We start from the raw sequence: 18,197 nt of genomic DNA, 5'->3' as shown, positions 1-18,197 counted from the left end.
GAGTGTGAGGTTGGTTCTTGTGGTTCTGATGTAATCAGTGGTTACTTAGCAGTAGCCTTGATGGGTACTGTGATTTACTACTGGTTCCCTAAATCCAGAAGTCCTGTTACACTTCATGATGATTACCAAGTTACCCATATTTTGCATTGTAATCTCTAATCTATTTGTTCACTTTTTATTGTACTTTGCAGGCAGAGAGGAGGTTAGGCTTGTCAGATTGTCAGAACTAAGCAAGGTGTTTCCCTGAGTATCTCAGTTTGCTAGTTGAAAGAATCAAGTGTGTGATTCAGTGGAGGAAAGCCTAGTGAAACTCCCCAGGCAGCTAGATGGGTCACATTCAGGGCAGGGGTTAGAAGAATAAAGGATATGCAGTTTGTCATCTCCACGTAGGATAAATGCAGTTCTCGGGGAAGGTACCCTTTTTTGTACACTCACATAAAGTGACTTCATCTATCCAGGACAGTCTCTTTTGGTCTCACAAAAGTTTACACACAACTTTGCACACCACGACACTATAGAGAGGGCATTTATTTCATGATAATGTGCTTGTTTTCAGCATGTATTGTTCACCTACTTTGCATTATTCAGCCATCCAGTGTTGAGTTTGCAATATTATAGACCTCCCTACCACATTTCTACCTTTTGTCGGCACTGCAGTTATCATTTCAGTAATACCCATTTTAAAGGTACCTGTTATTGGTGACTGGTGTGATTTCATTCTGGAGTCAGCCTCCCTGTCAAGGTGCAGGTAAAAGGCCTGTACTTCTAATCATTTGCCATCAACCAAGGAGCCTGGGAGCAGTAATCACCCAGGAAGATGGATGATGACACACCCATCTCTATGATCAAAAACTAGATCACAGTACCTTAGAGTACTTGCAGATTGTTGTGTCCACTGGTGTAAAAAGATTAAATTGTTCTTTAAAAACCATTTTTTTTTTTTTAAGCCATCCTTGGCTACCTGCCACTAAGGGGACATCTGGGGCTCTTTGAAGTGCATATCACCTCGGGAGACCCTCTGAAGCAATTTGTTTTTAGCTCTGCCCCCTTCTGTCTGTTACTGTATAGCCTAGGACTTACCGTTGCTGCTCCAATTTCTCCCATTACTCTGTCAAGAGGGCATCACCTACTGTTTACTCTATTAAGAGTACTTTGTTTGCTTTGGTCCCATTAGCTGCACATCACCGATTGTGGCCGTGATTTTTTTTTACTACATACTTAAAAGCACAAATCCGCCTGCTGACCCAGTTAAGAGCACATCTGTTGTTGTGGACCAGATCCCTGTTGTTTCGATTCCTCATCCCTACAAGTGCCACTGTTTGTATAGTAATGGTTTCTCTTCTTTTATACTGTGCTAAGAACTATAAGCATATTTTCCTTGTTCTTCTGATGCTCCTTTTTCTCTAGCCAGTTTCTCCTCCAAGGCACTTCTGTTTGCATAGATATGTTTCTTCTTCTTTCCCATTGCCCTACCATCTCTCATTACCTCCCTTCTCTTTCCCACAGACATCCTTCTAATCTGATGCTGGATAGGCTAAGCGGGAAGATCCTGCACATTGACTTTGGTGACTGTTTCGAGGTATGTTTGAACTGTTAGTTAGCCAGTGAATGTTGGTCTTTCTTAGGTGGTCTCTTCCTTCTCCAAGCAGTCACTTGCCTGGGAACTGCCTGTTGTGCACTCACCTTCTGCTGCTCTTCTTATTGCATGTCGATTACAACCCCACAGGAGGGAATAATGGGGAGCAGACTCATATTGGTTAGAACATTTAAAAGCTGCTAGATTGCCTAGTCGAGGAACAGAATTGTTTTCTGTTGGGATGGAAAAGTCCTCTGCATGGTAATGGAAATGCACCCCTGCCCTCTGTGCCCAAATGTTGCGGTCCCATGAGATAGGCCTGTCTCAAGGATTGTGGTTTTCTTGTTGGACCGGGAAGAGTGCTCAAAGCACAACCATCATAGTGATGAAAGATTGCAGCTTTCACTAGCAGTTTAGTAACCCAAGGTCGGTGGTGGCAGCATACCGTGTAGTGATCACTAGGAGTAAACATATCCTTTTTAACCTGTATCACTGGAGTGAGGCCTACAGATTCACTCATTTTTAAAGTTCTGCTGCTGTGTGCTTAGCTCACCTTTGGCCTTCATCAGATTGGTGTGAAGTGCGGCGCAGCGCAGCGCAGAAGTGGTTTATGTGTGCCTTGGAAGGGTGCAACACAGGGATAGTGCAAGACTGAGTAGTGCGTGCACGGTGTGTGCATGTACTGAAGGTGCATGGACCTGTGAGTAGTACAGTACCTGAAGGATGTAATGCTGTGCAGTATGCAGGATAAATGCATGCGCTGGATGTATGTGTACCTGTTAGAGGTACAAAGCATGAAGGATGCAATGCGTGCATGTTAAATGCATATGCTCAGTGTATGTGTGCCCCTGAGTGGTACAATACATAAATGATACAGTGCTGGGCAATGTGTGCATGTTAAATGTAGATGCTGGATTTGTGCGCGCCTTTGAGTGGTACAGTACAAGGAGGATACAGCACTGTGTAGTCCGTGTATGCAGTATGCATGCATTGAGTGTATGTGTGCCTCTGAATGGTACAGTACTTGTAGAGGGCCCAGGGTTCACTTCTGGGAGACCCATGCCTACGTGTGAAACATGGAGAGAGGAGGTAGAAAGATTGTCCCCAGACAGATTTGTGGTTTCTGCATTACTATAAGCTGAGTGGGACATACACTGGGGAGGGGAGGACCAAGCCTTCCCTGTACTTTTCAAAAGATGCTGTTTGTTTCATGAGAGGTTACAAGGAAAGAGCCTGGGCACATCTTAGGAAGGAGATGGAGCTGATAAGAGAAAAATAAAGAGCAGGGCTGGAGATCCTGGGCTGTCTTTTGATGCACATATTGCTACGTCTGACATCCAAGTGTGAACGCTAGTCAATCCAATGGCCTGTGTTGTGGGACACTGTGGTGACGGTCCTGCTGTGACAGACCTTTTTTCAAGAGGCAGAGGAAGCTGAGGAGCATGTGCTTCAAAGAAAAAAGGACCCCAGCATAAAACTTAAAAAGTCTCAGTCCCTAAATCACATTTGGTGTCTGGGAATGGGCTATAAGAAGGGGAGATTGAGACCCCAAAAATTGGCATCTGCTAAACAGCCAGACAGGCCTCTGCCTGTGACCAGGACTGGGCCCACTAGTCTGTGTGCTGGGTGAGGGGGGACATCACTCAGGGAATCCAAGACCACCTAGCCTGGAGCACCAGCACCTGTCCGCTTACCAGGACCAGTGTGTCCTGTGAAGAGGAGGGCGTTGGAGAAAGCGATGTCCAGTGGAGTGCTTTGTCGAGTGGATTTTCTGCACAAGGTGTGAGGAAATGGCTGCTGCACTGATTAGATTGCCCATGTGCAGGACAGAGTCGGGGACCTGCCCCCCACCCCCCAATGCCAGGAGGGGCTGCTGTGAACCTAACTGTGTGTCATACTGCCATGCAATGTTGTGTAACCATTTTTAGCTATAGTTTTATATACGTTATTTTAGCATACTAGTCCTTCCGCTGTGCACTTTAACCTAGATATATTTTATTCAGCTTCGTTTTTATTATTTTAACAATAGCCACATTTTCAGTCTTGTTTTACTTTCTCTATCTAGCTGTTCTTAGCCTAGGCCAGCACTGTGTAAGATAGGTTACCGGCAAAAGTGGTACACTTTGTCTCCAATTATCACTGAAACATACAGTTCGATGGCATCTGTCGCTGTAGATACACATGTTGTGCATAGCCCGCCATCTGGTGTTGGGTCGGAGTGTTACAAGTTGTTTTTCTTCGAAGAAGTCTTTCGAGTCACGGGACCGAGTGACTCCTCCTTTTGTCTCCATTGCGCATGGGCGTCGACTCCATCTTCGATTGTTTTCTTTCCGCCATCGGGTTCGGACGTGTTCCTGTCGCTCCGAGTTTCGGAACGGAAAGTTAGCTAACTATCGGAAGATTACGTCGGTATTGTTGCGTTCGGGATCGGCTTAGATAGAATCGACACCGCATCGAAGTTTGAAGAGCTCCGGTGCCCTTCGGGGTAGCTTTCGATCCCCCGTCGGGGCCTGGTCGGCCCGACCGCGTGTCAGACAACGCAGATGGAACGGACCCCGTTTCGTTTCTGTCCCAAATGCCACAACAAATACCCGTATTCAGACCAACATTTGGTCTGTAACCTGTGCCTGTCGCCTGAGCACAGTGAAGAGACTTGCGAGGCCTGTCGTGCGTTCCGGTCCCGAAAGACACTCCGTGACCGTCGAGCCTGAAGACTTCAGATGGCGTCCACGCCGACAGCACACCGAGAGTTCGAGGAACAAGAGGAGGAAGAAGCCTTCTCGATCCACGAATCGGACTCCGAGGAATTCGACGATCAAAGAACTGTGAGTAAGACGTCGAAGGCAACACACAAGAAAAGTGACAAGGTCCAGGGGACGCCACTGCCACCAGGCCATGGCTCGACCCATAAATTCGGTGACCGACCGTCGGCAGCGAAAAAGGCCGAAACAGTGCTGAGATCGTCCGACTCCGGTCGAGACACCGGCACGCAGCCTGCTCGGGACCGAGACAGTGCTGCTGAAAAGGATCGACGCCGAAATAGCGGTGCCGAAAAGGCTCGACGCCGAGACAGTGGCACTGAGGAAGATCGACGCCGAGAGGTTTCGACTCCAAAAAAGAAAAAAGTCACCTCGGAGCCGAAAAAGAGTACAAACAGGGTTTCGGTGCCAAAACGAGCCGCAACCGACCCAGTTACCGGTTCCTATTCAGAGGAGCAATCACTGTCCTCTCAGATGCGAAAGCATAGATTTGAGGAAGAGTTGCAATCCACCGAAGTGGACCATACGCAGAAACGTATTTTCATACAGGAAGGAACAGGGAAAATAAGCACCCTTCCCCCAATTAGGAGAAAAAGGAGACTGGAGTTTCAAACAGACCAAGCACCACAAACAAAAATGGTGAAAAAGGTAACTCCGCCAGCCTCTCCTCCACCTGTAACTAACGTTTCACCAGCACAAACTCCATCACATTCCCCGCCTCACACCACCGCGAGCCAAGGTGACCAGGACCAAGACGCTTGGGACTTATACGACGCCCCAGTGTCGGACAACAGTCCAGAGGCGTATCCCACAAAGCCCTCACCACCAGAAGACAGCACGGCTTATTCACAAGTGGTGGCTAGAGCGGCAGAGTTCCACAACGTAAACCTCCACTCAGAACCAGTCGAGGATGACTTCTTATTCAACACCCTCTCCTCCACCCACAGCTCCTACCAAAGCTTGCCTATGCTCCCAGGAATGCTTCGGCACGCAAAGGAAATCTTCAAGGAGCCGGTCAAGAGTAGGGCAATAACACCAAGGGTGGAAAAGAAATATAAAGCGCCTCCCACAGACCCTGTTTTCATCACCACACAGCTGCCACCAGATTCCGTCGTAGTAGGAGCAGCTCGCAAGAGAGCCAACTCCCACACATCTGGGGATGCACCACCCCCAGATAAAGAGAGCCGCAAGTTCGATGCAGCCGGAAAGAGAGTCGCAGTACAGACTGCAAACCAGTGGCGCATCGCTAACTCCCAAGCACTACTTGTGCGCTACGACAGAGCCCATTGGGACGAGATGCAACACCTCATTGAGCATCTACCCAAGGAACTGCAAAAGAGGGCGAAGCAGGTGGTTGAGGAAGGACAGAACATATCTAATAATCAGATACGCTCCTCTATGGACGCAGCGGACACAGCTGCGAGAACAATTAACACATCTGTGACTATAAGAAGGCACGCATGGCTACGAACGTCTGGTTTTAAACCAGAGATACAGCAGGCAGTGCTCAATATGCCATTCAATGAAAAACAACTGTTCGGACCAGAGGTGGACACGGCAATTGAGAAACTGAAAAAGGACACTGACACTGCTAAAGCCATGGGCGCACTCTACTCCCCGCAGAGCAGAGGCACTTACAGCACCTTCCGCAAGACAACCTTTAGAGGGGGGTTTCGGGGTCAGGCCACACAAGCCAGCACCTCACAGACAACACCGTCCAGCTACCAGGGACAGTACCAGAGGGGAGGCTTTCGGGGCCAATACAGAGGACAATTCCCTAGGAATAGGGGAAAATTTCAAAGCCCCAAAACCCCTACAACCAAGCAGTGACTCACATGTCACTCATCCCCTCCACACAACACCAGTGGGGGGAAGAATAGGTCAGTATTACCAAGCATGGGAGGAAATAACTACAGACACTTGGGTCTTAGCAATTATCCAACATGGTTATTGCATAGAATTTCTACAAATCCCTCCAAACATACCACCAAAAGCACAGAATTTATCAAAACAACATTCAGACCTTCTGGAAACAGAAGTTCAAGCATTATTGCAAAAGAAAGCAATAGAACTAGTACCAGAAACACAAATAAACACAGGAGTTTATTCACTGTAATTCCTAATACCAAAAAAGGACAAAACACTGAGACCAATCCTAGACCTTTGAACACTAAACACCTACATCAAATCAGAACACTTTCACATGGTCACGCTACAAGAGGTATTACCATTGCTAAAGCAACAGGACTACATGACAACCTTAGATCTCAAAGACGCGTATTTCCACATACCAATACATCAGTCGCACAGGAAATACCTCAGGTTTGTATTCAAAGGAATACATTACCAATTCAAAGTATTGCCGTTTGGTTTAACAACCGCGCCAAGAGTCTTTACAAAATGTCTAGCAGTAGTGGCTGCAGAAGGCAGCAAATACACGTATTCCCGTATCTAGACGACTGGCTAATCAAGACCAACTCACTGACAAGGTGCTCACACCACACAAATCAGGTCATACAAAACCTCTACAAACTCTGTTTCACCATCAACTATGCAAAATCACACATTCTGCCGTGCAAAGTACAACAATACCTAGGAGCCATAATAGACACAACAAAAGGATTAGCCACTCCAAGTCCACAGAGAATTCAAAATTTCAACAAGATCATACAACGCATGTACCCAACACAGAGAATACAAGCAAAAATGATTTTACAACTCCTAGGCATGATGTCCTCATGCATAGCCATTGTCCTGAACGCAAGACTGTACATGAGGCCCTTACAACAGTGCCTAGCATCGCAATGGTCACAAGCACAGGGTCACCTTCTAGATCTGGTGTTGATAGACCGCCAAACATACCTCTCGCTTCTATGGTGGAACAGTATACATTTAAACAAAGGGCGGCCTTTCCAAGACCCAGTGCCACAATACGTAATAACGACAGATGCTTCCATGATGGGGTGGGGAGCACACCTCGATCAACACAGCATACAAGGACAATGGGACGTACATCAAACAAAACTGCACATAAATCACCTGGAACTGCTAGCAGTTTTTCAAGCACTAAAAGTATTCCAACCAATCATAACTCACAAGTACATTCTTGTCAAAACAGACAACATGACAACAATGTATTATCTAAACAAACAGGGGGGGACACACTCACCGCAGCTGAGCCTTCTAGCACAAAAGATATGGCGCTGGGCAATTCACAACCACGTTCGCCTAATAGCACAGTTTATTCCAGGGATCCAGAATCAACTTGCAGACAATCTCTCTCGAGATCACCAACAGGTCCACGAATGGGAAATTCACCCCCAAATTCTAAACACTTACTTCAAACTTTGGGGAACACCTCAAATAGACTTATTTGCAACAAAGGAGAACGCAAAATGCCAAAACTTCGCATCCAGATACCCACACAGGCAGTCTCAAGGCAATGCCCTATGGATGAACTGGTCAGGGATATTTGCGTACGCTTTTCCCCCTCTCCCTCTCCTTCCATATCTAGTAAACAAATTGAGTCAAAACAAACTCAAACTCATACTGATAGCACCAACATGGGCAAGGCAACCTTGGTACACAACACTGCTAGACCTATCAGTAGTACCCCACGTCAAGTTGCCCAACAGGCCAGATCTGTTAACACAACACAAACAACAGATCAGGCATCCAAACCCAGCATCGCTGAATCTAGCAATCTGGCTCCTGAAATCCTAGAATTCTGACACTTACACCTCACACAAGAATGTATGGAAGTCATAAAGCAAGCTAGAAGACCATCCACTAGACACTGCTATGCAAGCAAATGGAAAAGGTTTGTTTGCTACTGCCATCAGAATCAAATTCAACCATTACACGCATCTCCAAAGGATGTAGTGGGCTACTTACTACACTTACAAAAATCGAACCTGGCCTTCTCTTCCATTAAAATACACCTCGCAGCAATATCTGCATACCTGCAGATTACCCATTCAACTTCACTATTTAGGATACCTGTCATTAAAGCGTTTATGGAAGGCCTCAAAAGAATTATACCACCAAGGACACCACCCGTTCCTTCATGGAACCTCAACATCGTCTTAACAAGACTCATGGGTCCACCCTTTGAACCTATGCATTCTTGCGAAATACAATTCCTAACCTGGAAAGTTGCATTTCTCATCGCCATCACATCTCTAAGAAGAGTAAGTGAAATTCAGGCGTTTACAATACAAGAACCTTTTATCCAACTACACAAAAATAAGGTAGTCCTATGGACTAATCCTAAATTTTTACCGAAGGTTATTTCACCATTCCACCTAAATCAAACGGTAGAACTACCAGTATTCTTCCCACAGCCAGATTCCGTAGCTGAGAGGGCACTACATACATTAGATGTCAAAAGAGCATTAATGTACTACATTGACAGAACAAAGAACATCAGAAAAACTAAACAGCTATTTATTGCATTCCAAAAACCTCATGCAGGAAACCCAATATCAAAACAAGGTATAGCCAGATGGATAGTTAAGTGCATCCAAATCTGCTACCTTAAAGCAAAACGACAGCTGCCCATTACACCAAAGGCACACTCAACCAGAAAGAAAGGTGCCACCGTGGCCTTTCTAGGAAATATTCCAATGCACGAAATATGTAAGGCAGCCACATGGTCTACGCCTCACACGTTCACCAAGCACTACTGTGTAGACGTGCTATCCGCACAACAAGCCACAGTAGGTCAAGCCGTGTTAAGAACCTTATTTCAAACTACTTCCACTCCTACAGGCTGAGCCACCGCTTTTGGGGAGATAACTGCTTACTAGTCTATGCACAACATGTGTATCTACAGCAACAGATGCCATCGAACTGAAAATGTCACTTACCCAGTGTACATCTGTTCGTGGCATCAGTCGCTGAAGATTCACATGTGCCCACCCGCCTCCCCGGGAGCCTGTAGCAGTTCGGAAGTTAGCTTAAGCTTTGTACATTTGTAAATATATTATTTAAACCTTAAATAGGTACATACTTAGTCACTCCATTGCATGGGCACTATTACTACAACACAACTCCTACCTCACCCTCTGCGGGGAAAACAATCGAAGATGGAGTCGACTCCCATGCGCAATGGAGACAAAAGGAGGAGTCACTCGGTCCCGTGACTCGAAAGACTTCTTCGAAGAGAAACAACTTGTAACACTCCGACCCAACCCCAGATGGCGGGCTATGCACAACATGTGAATCTTCAGCGACTGATGCCACGAACAGATGTACACTGGGTAAGTGACATTTTCACACTCTTACGTAGGGATCCTTTCTTGGAACATCAGCTGTTTTATTATGAAAACACTACTTTGATCCATGTACGTTAGAGGGAGAATCCAGCCAGATGCCCACGACTGTATGCTGATTGCTTCGCTGCAGCTGCTTATGTAGACTACAGGCCTCTTGCTCAGGTATGAGGGATGATGTCCTCCCTGGGGTGAACCTGAAGGGCAGAATGTGCTCTAACATGGCTTAGGTAGGAACTATCCTTAAAAACTTTAGTGACAATATGGTAGCGTTATTTTTGTGTTTTACTCTCCTTGTCACAATTTTAATCCTATTATGCTTCTTCATCCTAGTTATTGCAATGCATGCCTTATTATCTAAGATGCAGTTACTTCAATAAAACCTTATTGAACTATACTCTGCCTCTGATTGTTCTTGCATATGTGAGACTAATGGAACTAAGAGAAACGGATGAGATCTGAGTGACCACGATTCTCCTGGAGAGTTATTTATGTCATGCGCCCGGTTGCCCCAATCATCCCTACTCTTGGGTGGAGATGAGGCACTGTTAGTTAGCTGTAACAAAACCCGGATTAGGCCGACAGGCGTCACATGGTGCGGGTTCAGACTTAGTCTCCCACAGCACAGGTGATTCTGCCGCCCAAATCCAGTAGTCTCATTAGGATAATGAGAACCTACGCAACAGTAGAAAGGTGCAGTAGCAAAGAGGTGAACCTGTGTGCCAGGAGGGGCTACAAGAGAGACTGCAGTGCTGGAAAGGACCATAGCCCTGTGCGGTAGCAAATTGGCAACCCCGTGTGCCAGGAGGGGCCACCGGAGAAGAGACTACTGAGCTGAAAGGGGCCATGGTCCTGTGCGGGTATTGGAGCAGTAACCTTGTATACCGGGAGAGCCCACTGTGGTATCATCATGATGATCAGCCCGATTACCTTGGACTGTACATTGCAGTGATCCTGTGTGCCATAGGGGCTCACCAGGAGCACCAAAGACTGCAACTTGTCCTGCCCAGCTGGAGAAGTGAAAACACTGATGGAGCACCATCACCCAGGCAACAGACCCATGACAGGATCATCGTAGCCACCCTCCTTCGGGAGCCAAACAAACACCCCACAGGAGGAGCCGCGGGTACGTGGTCGCTTCAGGAGCTCAACTGCGAGCTAGAGATTCTGCACCCATTGAGTGCAGCCACCTGGTCCAAGTGCTACTGACTTACCTATACTTGGCTGCAGCCTCTGCAAGCCCCTGCAGGTGGGGCACACTTGATTACGCTGAAAGTTTGCCTCCCGTAGGAGCAGTAAGACTGGTTTCAGGCCTGTTGGCCTTGGGTAAACTTGCTGCTAGAAACGCTGTGGTGCTAGAATGATGTAGACTTTAATTAGGAGTCAAAGTGGACTCTTCAGACTTAAAATGCTAGTAGGGCAACCCTGGATTTTACCAACCTCAAGGGGAATTGTGTGATTGTTTGTAAATGTCGTATTTTTCCTTCGTGTAAGTAGCAGTAGAAATACTTCTTGTTTTTCACAGAAGTAAGTATTTGGCTAGACAATGATTTATTACTGCTGCTGTGTATGAGTTGTGAACCTGTGTTGAATACCTGGTCTCCCATGCACCTTCTCCTTGCCAAGGAAGCCTTGGACTGCTTAGACCAGTCAAGTGCAGAAAGATTACTTGGCCCAGTTACTCTCAGGACCTATATCTGATAGAGACTTGTAGTTGCAGATTCCTTACCTTAGAATTTTCCCCAGACATCAGTCTGGATCCGGATATTTTTCTCGAGCAATACCCCTGCGTGCCGTTAGGTGGCGCCGGTCGGCTTCACGTCCATCACCTGTGTCGTGCGCACCAGATATGACATCATGGGACCTATTTAGGTGCCACCCCAGTGTACTGGCGTCTGTTCTTTTCTTTCCGTGCCAGCGAAGCACAGATCCAAAGAAGAGCTACCCCTAGTCACTTTTTGTCTGAACTTTTTTGATGTTTTGTCAAAGATTTTTGAGTGTTTTTACTCTTGATTCATTGAAATGTCATCAAGCAAGACATGCCTTGCGGATCCTGTCATCAGACGTTGTCTATGAGGTATCCACAACTCTTGTGCTTGTGGTGTTTGGAGCGCAACCACGACCCAAAGTCGTGCTCCGAGTGCCGGACCATGAATCAGAAAGGGATCTTTCCCTAAACTTACTTACGGCCCAGCAGTCCACGTCGCTTCCGATCTCGATTGAGAGGAAGACCCCGAGAACAGTCACGGAACCCCCATTCATCATCATCTCACTCCAAGTCCTTCTGATGATTGGGTAAGTCGAAAGCACAAGAAGAAATTGAAGAACAACAAATGTTCTTCAACTTCACCTCTTCCATCAGCCCACATGACGAAGGAAAAGGAGCGTTGTTGGTCCAGGCCTTAATCCTCGGAGCCTGCGTCTGGGTTGACTCTGTACCTCCTTGAGTTTCCATGAGCCACAGCGACCCCTGCCCAAGTTTGCGAGTTCTATAAGGCTTTGCGCCTTATTTTTGGGCAGTCCAACCCTCCTGGAGTCAGCAGGGGCCCCCTCCGGTACTGCACTGGCAGCTTCAGCTCCGGAGGGCACCCATGGATCCATTCTTGGATCTGAACCCACGTAGGTCATATCACCTCGACTTCACCGACGATGGTTCTGATGTCGACATTCCTGACGCCACCTGTGCCAGTGGTCGCCGGCGACTCCATCCTCATGGCTTACTCTCACATGGAGCCGGGCCGGTGTCACGCAACGGCGATTCCGACAGGGGCCTTACTCCCTAGGTCGGATCCTGGCCCTTATTCCCTTGGGTTGGGCTATGTTGAGAACTGGGAGGGGTCGCTGGACCCTTTCCAATACCAGCTTGAAGATCCCGTGGACTAGCATTCAGACTTGGGTGAGGCTAGTGGTCTGGACACTTCCCCTGACGCTGGCATGATTTCTCCCCTGGGCCTCAAGCTGCCTTCAGTGGCAGTCAGGACTAACCTGCTGACAAAGGTGCTTCAGCCTGGGGCTTCTTCTGAATCCCTTTTGCCCTTTAATGAAGCCCTCACTGATGTCCTGCTGGGGTCTTGGTCCAAGCCCAGCACAGGGGTTTTCTGTGAGTAGAACAGTCAGCTGCCACCATAAACTAGCTCCAAATGACCCAGTGTTCTTGACGCAATGCCCCACCCCTGAGAACTTGGTTATCCAAGCCTCCACCTCTCCAGGCTCATTCCCTTCGGCACCCCGGAATAGGGAATCCAAGAGCCTCGATCAACTTGAGAAGATGTTTTCTTCCTCCAACCTAGCATTGCGGTCAGTGAACACTACATCCCTTTTGGGCCATTACACCCATACCTTATGTGACACAGTTGCACAAGTGCTGCCACAGGTCCCGGTGGAGGCCCGGGCCATTCTTTCCCAAACTGTTGCAGATGGGAGAGACACAGTGAAGTTTTCACTACGATTTGGGCTGGATACGACCGACTAACTAGGCAGATTGGTTGCATCTAAGGTGCCATACTTGGTTTAGGACGTCTGGATTTTCGGGGGATGTCCAATCCACTGTTAAGGATATGCCCTTTGATGGCAGCCATCTCTTCGGAGACAAAGCAGATTCGGCGGTCAGTCGCTTTAAGGAGTCCCGGGCTACGGCCAGGTCCTTGGGCCTTGCAGCTTCCCCTCACCCCCTCAGTCTGCTTTTCACCCCTTTCATGGCTATGGAAGGGGAATCCTTCCACGTTCGTTTCCCTAGCCACCGCGCCACGCATGGTGGTCAGTCTCTGCGTGTCTGGGAACGTGGGATCCAACATACTTGTGGATTGGGGAGCTAGCAGTCCAGCCAGTTCAACACGCCTCCAAACCCCCACCTCCAGACTTTCCTAGTCTGCTGCTTTCCCACCAAGGACCAGTCGGAGGTTGAATTTGCCATCACCTGACCCGCTGGCAGTCCGTCATGTCAGACAGGTAGGTTTTGCAAATAGTCCGAAGGGTCTACTCCCTCCCCTTCGCAACTACTCCTCAATTCATGCCATCATTCTACAGTCGGATGGCGGAGGATCACTTGGCACTTTTCCGCACGGAGGTTATGGCTCTCTTGGTGAAGGAAGCCATAGAGAGGGTGCCTGTGCCAGAAGTAGGTTGTGGTTGTTATTCCTGCTAATTTCTGGTGTCTAAAAACGACAAGGGCCCCTTCCCTATCGTAGACCTCTGGTCCCTCAATCACTTCCTCAGGAAGCAGAAGCGCAAAATGCTCACTTTGGCTCATGTTCTATCTGCCTTAGACTCTGGAGACTGGATGTCAGCATTGGACTTGCAGGGCGTCTATTTCCATATTCGAGTCCTGCCTGCCCACAGATTTTACTTGTGGTTTATGGTAGGCCACCAGCATTTTCAGTTTACTCTGCTCCCCTTTGGCTTTACAGCACCTCTCAAGTGGTCACCAGAGTAATGGTGGTGGTTGCAGCTCATCTGCGCAGGTCAGGGGTTTCAGTCTTCCTCTAACTCGACGACTGGCTGTTGAAGGCGGGCTCACCCCAGGCTGTCGTCTCCCACCTCCATAATACGGCGGACTTCCTGCATTCGCTGGGGTTCACTATAAATGTGCCGAAGTCACATCTATCTTCGTCTCAGACACTCCTTCTTCAAAGCTGTTCCAGACATGGTGCAGTTTTGAGTTTATCCTCCCAAACGATGAGCTCAGGATATTCAGGATACCGATGTTTCTGCCTCTCTCCTGGATTTCTGTGAGAATGACTCTGAGGCGGCTGGGCCTCAATGCCTCCTGCATCCTGCTGGTGGCACATGCCAGATGGCATATATGGGACTTGAAGTTACAATGGGCACAGCATCAGGGGAATCACTTCGACATGGCCCAGATCCCGTAGGGACCTACGCAAGATCTGCAGTTGTGGCTTTTGAACAGCAATTGGGTCAGAGGCAGATCCCTCTGCCTTCTCCAACCAGGTCTGACAGTAGTGACAGATGCGTTACTCCTGGGATGGGGCGGCCACATGGGAGACGCTGAAATTAGAGGGGTCTGGTATCTGGCAGAGTCCGGGCTCCACATCATTCTTTTGGAGCTCAGAGCGATCAGACTGGCATTGAAAGCTTTTCTTTCCTCTCTCAAAGGGAAAGTAGTGCAGGTGTTCGTGGACAACACCACCACCATGGGGTATTGCAACAAGTAGGGCAGGGTGGGGTCATGGGCTCTTTGTTAGGAGGCTCTGTGCCGCTGGACATGGCTGGAACATCAAGGCATTTACCTGGTGGTTCAAGATCTGGCGGGCTGTCTGAACGCCAGAGAGGACCAACACACCCATCAATGCCTGGTCGATCATGAATGGCATCTCCCTCCGTAGGTGGCGCAAGGTCTCTTTCAACAGTAGTGAGAGCCTTATTTAGATCGTTTTGCCTCTGCAGAGAACGCACAATGTCAGCAGTTTTGTGCTTTGAAGTTTCCAAAGCGGCACTCGCTCAGCAACGCTTTTCGTCTCGAGTGGAGCTCAGGCCTCATGAACGCCTTTCTTATGCCCAGAGTTCTCAAGAAGATCAAGAACAACCAGGCCCAAGTGATCCTAATGGCGCCGGACTGGGCACAAAGAGTCTGATATCCTGAGCTTTTGAGTATAGCCATTGATCCTCCAATCAGACTGCCCCTTTGAGAGGATATTCTGTCGCAGCAAGGGAGGGTTCCCCACCGGAACCTGTCCAGTCTCCGCCTTCTTGTGTGATGATTGAGCGGTGGCAGTTGACAGCGTTTGACCTTTTGCCTGAAGTTTGTGACGTTATCCTGGCAGCCAGACGTCCCTCCACCAAAACAGTATACGCCTGTTGATGGAACATATTTGTAGTATGGTGCACAGACAGGTCTGTTGACCTCCCTCTCTGTCCCTCTTTACGAAGTCCTTTTATTTTTTATTAGCTTTGGCCCAGCAGGGCTCTGCTTTGGGCACCCTCAAAGGTTATTTGTCTGCTATCGCTACTTTTCTGAGATTACCTGACCAACCCTCTTTGTTTAAATCACCTATTGTTAGTAGATTCCTTAATGGTCTTACCCATATGTTCTCGATCACCCTTCATAATTCCACAATGGAATTTGACTCTGGTTCTTACTTTCTTGATGTGCTATTCCTTCGAACAGCTTCATAACTGTCCTCTTCTGACGTTAAAAGCAGCCTTCTTTGTGGCCATCACATCTGCCTGTGGAGTGAGTGAGCTGCAGGCATTGTCATCTAAGCTACCCTACCTTTCCATTTATCCTGACAAAGTGATGCTTCGCACCAGGGCTTCCTTTTTTTCCCCAAAAGTGGTCACGCCCTTTCATGTAGGCAATCCATCACCTTGCCTACGTTTTACGCCCCCCCCTCATCCTTTTAAGGAAGAAGAGAGACTCCCCCGTCTGGACCCAAAAAGAGCATTGGCGTTCTACCTTGATCGTACCAAGGAGGTCTGAGTGGATGATCAACTCTTTGTTGGGTATGTGGGTGGAAAGAAAAGTTGGGCAGTGCGGAAGAGAACCATCTCCAGATGGGTTGTTCTCTGCATTAAAATGTGCTATGAACTGGCTAAGAAGCAACCCCTGGAGGCTTTGCGCTCTTATTCTACCAGAGCAACCACTGCGTTAGCACACAAAGTTCAAGTCCTGGACATCTGCCAGGCAGCAACGTGGGCATCCCTACACATGTTTACCAAATACTACTGCCTGGACAGTCAGGTCCGTAGTGACTGATACTTTGCTTGTTCAGTTCTACAGGACTTCCTAGTATGATCTTGGTTTGCATACCCTCCTCCGGGGATGGTATTGCATGGGTATCTATTCTAAGGCAAGGAATCTGCAAATACAGGTCTCTATCAGATGAACAACTTACTTACCTTCGATAACTCCTTATCTAGTAGAGACTTATTCTAGTTGCAGGTTCCTTACCGTTCCACTTATCCTCCCCGCTCTGAAAACTGATGTCTAGGGACAGGGATTTCCCTTTCAGGGCCCTAGTTCTTACTCGTCACTGGTCTGTGTTCTTCATGGCTCCGTGCTTCTGGATTGGAAAGTTGTGTAAAGAAAATGATGGCAGCGCACCATGGTGGCGCCTGTATAGGTCCACAGTGTCCTATATTTGTCACGCACAACACCAGTGACTTGACATGGAGCAGACCAACGCTACTGAGCGGCGCGCAGGGGTACTGCTTGAGAAAAATCTCTGGATCCAGACTGACACCTGGGGAAAATCTAAGGCAAGGAATCTGGAACTAGAATGTTTCTTCGAGATAAGGTGTTACTAAAGGTAAGTAACTGTAGGAGGATGACTGAGTTTATGGTGTACCCCTATAGTATGGCACCCTATACTGAGTCCAGCTAACCCATAGTGATAGTGAGTAGGTGTCCAGATAGCAAAAGCTCTCTAGGGGTAGCTAAGGCAAGCAGTTAAAGCTTATCCAAGAGGTATGTGAAGCACTTGCAATACCACAGTAGTCAGACTGTATGTAACTCACCCACAAGGAAGAACCACACAAGTGTTGCAAAAATAAAGGATCCTTTATTACTGCACTACTAAAAGACTAGCATTGGTATATCTCCCTTTAGAGATATCCACACACAATATGTACACAAAATTACCACCAGAAATAGCATAAAAATACACAGAGCCCTGTGGGAGGACCAAACCATATATTAAAACAAGCTTTTGCAATGCAGTGGGTCTCATGTTTGTCAAAGTTATTAGCATTGTCATTACCTAACTGGACCTTTCTTGCCAGATACATTGAAAATAAAAGTAAAACAGTTGATTCAAAAAGCCACGGCCGCCATGAGCGTGAGTGCGAAGGAGAGACACAAAACGAAAAAGAAGTTTGCTCGCAGTCAAACATATCAGCAAACGTGCAATTACCCATTTAACTGGGTTCGATTGCCAAGGTGGTAACAAAACTGCCTCAAAGAGGGACAAACGTAAAGCATTTACCAATGATAAAGGATTTTTGAAGGCAAGCCCATGAACAAGTGATAGGGATGGGCATGGATAAAAGCCCACCGATAACTTGCAACACATCAGAGCGCTTGCCCGCTCGACCTAAAAAGTGGAATGTGAAATAGTGAACCCAGCCAAGTTAAGTGTGGTAGTTAGTTAGAGGCTGGGCGGAGAGGAAAACACCAGAGATAAATATGGTAAGTGTCCCCAGTGACCAGGTGCAAGGTAGTTACCCACACAGTCGTCACATGGACTATTACAGAGAGTAGTGATTGGAGTTTGTGGGATTCTGGACCTCTCCCAGTGGACCTCCAGGAAACTAGCAGACAAGAAGAAGGTTGGAGAGTGTTCCTATCCCTGGATACCCAGAAGACAGGAGTACCTACACCAAGGACCTGGATGCAGAGGGGAGAAAGGACTCTCTGAAGTCAGTGGAAGCCTCGAATTGTCCAGCTGCAGTCATGACCTGTGGACCAGGCCGGTGGAACCCAAGGATGGATTCCGGACATGGAGGTCCTGAAAAGGAACAGAACATAGTCCAGCACCCTTGGAGGTGCCCAGGTATTGCAAGTTGGTGGAAGAAGAAGAAGTCCAGATGCAGGGTCCAGAAGCTGCAGAAGATCCCAGGAGTTGTGTACGAGCT

The 18,197-nt window shown here is 47.8% G+C and overlaps 1 protein-coding gene across 2 annotated transcripts in view; it reads left to right on the top strand.

The window, feature by feature from the left end:
- The window catches only part of MTOR (mechanistic target of rapamycin kinase), a 1,113,749-nt gene that overhangs the window by 1,029,805 nt on the left and 65,747 nt on the right, over positions 1–18,197 (top strand). For both annotated transcript variants that reach the window (XM_069241238.1, XM_069241237.1), the window contains one exon: positions 1,507–1,579. In XM_069241238.1, coding sequence (XP_069097339.1) covers positions 1,507–1,579 — 73 coding nt within the window. The remainder of the gene's footprint in view (positions 1–1,506; positions 1,580–18,197) is intronic.

The sequence above is a fragment of the Pleurodeles waltl genome, chromosome 6 (genome assembly GCF_031143425.1).
Source record: "Pleurodeles waltl isolate 20211129_DDA chromosome 6, aPleWal1.hap1.20221129, whole genome shotgun sequence".
Lineage (NCBI taxonomy): Eukaryota > Metazoa > Chordata > Amphibia > Caudata > Salamandridae > Pleurodeles > Pleurodeles waltl.
This window is presented reverse-complemented; position numbering and strand designations above follow the sequence as displayed.